This window comes from Myotis brandtii, unplaced genomic scaffold, assembly GCF_000412655.1.
Source record: "Myotis brandtii unplaced genomic scaffold, ASM41265v1 scaffold892, whole genome shotgun sequence".
In the NCBI taxonomy this organism is placed as follows: domain Eukaryota; kingdom Metazoa; phylum Chordata; class Mammalia; order Chiroptera; family Vespertilionidae; genus Myotis; species Myotis brandtii.
The window spans coordinates 111,229-117,028 of NW_005371656.1; the positions used below are offsets into that span (position 1 = coordinate 111,229).

At 39.5% G+C, this 5,800-nt stretch overlaps 1 protein-coding gene across 1 annotated transcript; it reads left to right on the forward strand.

Moving 5' to 3' along the window:
• Positions 1 to 1,031: 1,031 nt before the first annotated feature.
• On the forward strand, positions 1,032 to 1,967 carry LOC102261759 (olfactory receptor 5L2). The gene has a single exon (XM_005885108.1). The coding sequence runs from the start codon at positions 1,032 to 1,034 to the stop codon at positions 1,965 to 1,967; it is 936 nt and encodes a 311-aa protein (XP_005885170.1).
• The last annotated feature ends 3,833 nt before the right edge of the window (positions 1,968 to 5,800 follow it).

Sequence of the window (5,800 nt, forward strand, 5' to 3'; positions counted from 1 at the left end):
AAATCTATATATATACACTACATGAATTAGGCTGTTATTTTTAAATAACCATCTTCACAAGGTCATTTCAAATAACTTGATAACTATTTGCCTGAGATACAATATACTGTAGATTAACAATTGCTCTATTTTGACAATAATTTTCCCACAGTGAATATAATAAACAATGCTGCAATGTAGCTATGGATATAGTTTTTAATAATTGTTAATGTAATTAAATATTTCTTATAATCCCATACTAACAATAAAATCTCTCATAAATATATCACGTAGCTTTTATTATTGTCAGGGTTAAGGATATATGTTGCCTAATTATTTCCAGAAAAATTTCTACGATAGTTATACTTTTCTGAGTCATTATTGATATTGACCACTACCATTATATGTAACTAAGCCACTTTGTTAAATTGACAAGTAAAAATGATGATGGCTTTCAGTATATATTGTAAATCTCCTTTTTTCATTCTGCATAATTTCCAATTTCAAGAGTACTCATGAGCCACTAATCTCAAAGAGATTTGTCACATTTCCCAACAAGAAAATGGTACAGAACTTCACCAGCTGAAACCTTATGCTACTGATAAATTGACCTAAAAATATTAGTGTGTATTATATAAAATCACAATAGCTGTTATCTAACTTGAACAGCATTTACAACATTTTTTTTTTCAGGGAATGGGAGTTGATCTCATGTGGCTTCAAAGTATATCCCTGGATCTATGTAGTCTATAAAACACCTAAGTTAATTCATTAACTCAATTTCTTATGATAGATAACAGTTGGGAATCATAAAGGTTTCTGCTAATACCTTAAATTTGGTCAGTGAGATCTGACACACTGAATGTTTATAATTATTTGACAATTGCATTTCAAATATACTGTTTGACATCAATGTGATATTTTTCTTCACTGTTTAACATCAATGTGACATTTTTCTTAATTAAATATAAATCTGTGTTTGCTTTATTATTTCCATTTCAGAAGACACACAAAACGTATCATTTGGTTTTCTAAACCCGACAGATGTGGAAATGGGGGAGGGGAACTGCACCACTGTGACAGAGTTCATTCTTCTTGGATTATCTGATGTCCCTGAGCTGAGAGTCTTTCTCTCCCTGCTGTTCCTTCTGATCTATGGAGTCACGGTTCTGGGCAACCTGGGCATGAGCGCACTGATTCAGGTCAGCTCTGGACTTCACACTCCCATGTACTTTTTCCTGAGCCACTTGTCCTTCGTGGACTTTTGCTACTCCACGATCATCGTGCCAAAGATGCTGTTCAACATGCTAACCAAGGATAAAACCATCTCCTTCCTGGGATGCATGGTGCAGTTTTATTTGTTTTGTGCCTATGGAATCACTGAGTTCTTCCTGCTGGCCGTGATGGCCTATGACCGCTTTGTGGCCATCTGTAACCCACTGCTGTACATGGTCACCATGTCCCGGACTCTCTCTGTGGAGCTGGTGTCTTGCTGCTACCTCGGTGGGACTGTGTGTTCTCTGATTCACTTGTGTTTAGCTCTTGAGATCCCATCCTTTAGATCAAATGTGATTAACCATTTCTTTTGTGATCTGCCCCCTCTCTTATCTCTTGCTTGCTCTGATGTCTTTATGAATGAACTGCTGCTATACATTGTAGCCACTTTCAATGAGATCATCACAATTGTGATCATCCTCACCTCCTACTTGTTTATTCTCATCACCATCCTGAGGATGCACTCTGCACAGGGAAGACGCAAAGCCTTTTCCACCTGTGCCTCCCACCTCACAGCCATCGTTGTCTTACAGGGAGCAATCCTTTTCTCTTATTGCCGGCCCAGTTCTGGCAACAGTGTGGATACTGACAAAGTGGCTTCAGTGTTTTACACTGTAGTGATTCCCATGCTGAACCCCCTGATCTACAGCTTAAGGAACAAGGATGTTAAAGAAGCTCTCAAGAAAGTTTTGAGGAGCTCTTTTCTCAGCTAATTCAGGGTTTCATCAGAGACCCTTAAAGCGAGCTTATTGGCGTGGATATTACAGAAAAGCAAAAGAAGGAGGGATTTTACATGCTAGAGATCTACGCATGCTTTCTTGTTTTCCATGCATCTGTCTTATTAAAGCCATATTTTAGTAATATTTTTTGACTGTAATTATTTTTTTGATCAATTAATTTATTGAAATTCATTGGCGTGACATCCTATATAATAAGGAGCTAATATGCTAATTAGACTGAACAGCAGAACGACCGTCTGGACGACCTTCTGGACAAAGCTGGGGCTGTGAGGGGCTGCGAGGGCTGAGCCCCTTGTACGAATTGGGCCTCTAGTTGGTTAATAAAATTATGTAGGTTTCACCCTAGTTGGTTTGGCTCAGTGGATAGAGCCTTGGCCTGTGGACTGAAGGGTCCAGGGTTTGATTCTAGTCAAGGGCACATGCCTCGGTTGCTGGCTCAGTCTATAGTAGGAGGCGTGCAGGAGGCAGGCAATCAATGATTCTCTCTCAACATTGATGTTTCTCTCTCTCTCTCTCTCTCTCCCCCCTCTCCCTCTCCCTCTCCCCTTCTCTTTGAAATCAATAAAAATATATTTTTAAAAAATCATATAGGTTTCAAGTGTACAATTCTGACACATTATCCTTTTGCCCACCACCCAAAGTCAAATCTTGTTCCATCACCATATATTTGACCCCTTTTTCCCTTTAATACACCCCACACCTCTCCCTTTGATAACCATCATGCCATCTGGATGTTTATGAGTTTTTGTTAGTTTTTCTTGTTTGTTCATTTGTTGCTTTCAGTTTAAAGCTATATCTTATTATTTTTATTGGCTAATTCAGCTATATCTGTTACTTTTGCTGCTATTTTCCAATATCTAATTGCTTTGAATGGGTTTTGGGTATGGTATTGTTAGCATGAATTTTTTGTCTTTATCATCCTTAATGAATACAAGTATTTCTATTAAACTGACTTCAATTTTTACTTATGGCATGAGTATACATTTGTCTCATATTATGTGATTTCTCATGAAAATTTGTAGTGAATTTCCTATATGTTTATGTGTATTTAGGGTATTACTTTTCAGTCATTTATAATTATTTTTCTTTTTAGTACCCTTTTATTGCAAGATTATAATTTTAGAACTTTTAAAACCTCTTTTTTTTGCAAAATAGAGATAATAACACTCCAATATAATAACATTTTCATAAAAATTAAATGCTGTATCTTAGTTCTTAGCATAATAGATGGTATAACTGATTAATACATTATCAGCTGTTATTGCTAGTTTTTACTTTTACCTTTTGTTCTCTCTTTTACTTTAATACTGGATTAATCAAGTAGATCATGCATCTGATTCCATACCCTTTTAACATTTCTATGTCTTTGTTAATTTTTTAAATTCACTCTGGCTGAAATTATTTTAAGTGTTCACTATATTTTCTAAATCTATTATATTCTAAACCTATTGTATTAGTTTCCTATGGCTTATGAACAAAATTACTGCAAATTTGGTGGATTAAATAATATATCTTAGTTCTTTTATACTTCTGGAGTTCATAAATTTAAAATCAATATCATTGGGCCAAAATCAAGGTGTCAGGAAGACTACACCACTCTCTCTGGGGCTAAGGAACAATCCTTTATCTCTTTCAGCTTCTGGTGGCTGCAGACATCCTTGACTTGTGGCCATATCTTTTCTTTTTTGGGGGGGGAGTATAGCAAAGGTGGAAATTTAATGAGGAACAAGTACAGACTCCCACGTGGGGAAAGGGAAAGATTCTCACAGCACAGACTCCCATGTGGGAAGGGGGGGAGAGTCCCCCGTGACCATATCATTTTAATCTTTATGGCTAGCATCTTCAAACCATTCTATGTTCCAGTTTTAGTACATCTTCTCATGCATGCATGTGTGTGTGTGTGTGTGTGTGTATGAAACAATCTTTTGCCTCTCTATTCTAAGGACATCTGTGATGGCATCTAGAGAGTACCCGGATAATGCAGAATAACCTCCTCATCTCAGTGCCATTAACCTAATCACATCTCTGAACAACTTTTTTTCAAATGAGGAGTCACTTTCAGGTTCCAGGGATTAGAACCTGAAATATATGAGGGTACATTTTAAAGCTTAACATACCCATCTGTTTAAGGCTAAATCATAATTTACCTTTCCTATGTTTCTACAATGTTAACGTTTTGTTTGTTTTATTACTTCTTAACATATCCTTTGGTATTTGTTATTGTCCATATATTTATTAAGGTCCCTTATTCAATGCAATATAATAAAGAAGAGCACTTGACCTGAGATTAAACACCTGGGGGCCAATTCAGATCTTGATGAGTGATTTTGAAGAAGATGCTCAAATTTACTTAATCTTGAGTCTCTCAAATATAAACTGGGGATAACCTGCCAGCCTCAAAGAGTTATTGTTGAACTTAAATATAACATACTGCAAGGACCTGGCCCATAAAATACACTCTTATGAATATTTCTTAATAAGAACATTTTGAGAACAAGGGTAATTTAAAATATTCCAGTATTACTGGCAAAGACAACTACTCAGTGTTTTTTCAATAAGTAAATAAGTAAGGACTAAAAGAATGGAGATATGTTCCACTTATGATAAAAAAATGGCATGGTTCTGCATTGGTTTTCTTTTTTTTTGGGCTTTATTATTATTATTTTTTAATTTAATTTTGTTTTATTTCAATAGTATTACAAAGAGTATTACACATGTCTACTTTTTCCCACCCTTGACATTCCCCCAGCTTCCCCCACCCCCCAGAGTCTTGTGTCCCTTAGTTATTCTCATATGCATGCATATAAGTCCTTCGGTTGATCTCCTACTCCCCCCAACCCTCCCCAGGGTTCCCACTGTAGTTTGACATTCTGCTCAATGCTGCTCTGCCTCTGTATCCATTTTTGTTCATCAATCTATAATGTTTCTTATTATCCATAAATGAGTGAGTTCATGTGGTATTTTTCTCAGCTTCCCAGGGGCCGTCTCAGTCTCACAGGGGCCACTCAACCTCATAGGGGCTGTTTCAACCTCACTGGGGCCGTCGCAACCTCACTGGGGCCGTCGCAACCTCACCGGGGCCGTCTTAACCTCACTGGGGCCGACTCAACCCCAAAGGGGCTGTCTCAACCTCACCGGGGCCATCTCAGCTTCACCGGGGCCGTCTCAGCCTCACGGGGGCCGTCTCAGCAACACGAAGTTTGGCATTCTGTCTTTTGTTGGGCGGCTCCTTGCTGGACAAAATCTCCAGGCATTCTTGGTGATTGAGTATCTGGTATGCTTGCTTGGATTTCGCTTTCTACTAAGTGCACAGACTGCTTGTCTGCTGTCTCCCAGCGTCCCATGTGAGACTGGATCTGGTGGACCTGCTTGTGCATTTGCTGGTACAGCGGGTTCCATGTCACCGGCCCAGCCAGGTCCGGCTCCGGCTTCCTCCGAACCTGATTCTGCTTCTTGAGTGTGTCCCTTATGCATGTGAGGAGTTGAAATCTGCAGTTTGTTGGGTTGGGCTGCAAAAGCGCAGGTGGTTCCTTTTGTGCCACTGGCACAGCTTGGGTCGGGATGTAAATTGAGTAGGGTGGGGTCTCCGGGAATCACCAGGGCGGAGCAAGGGGCAATGGTGTCTCCGCTACTCCTCGCCTCTCCGCAACTCCGCGTCCCCGTGTCCCTGAGTGCCAGCGAGCAGCTCCGCTAGACAGCCACCCTCGTTCTCTGGCCCATTGCAAGGCCATCCCACCTCTCCCTGTAGGGGTCTGGGACCTCAGAATCCCGCCCCAAACAAGCTCAGTGGATTTGAGAGTCTGCAG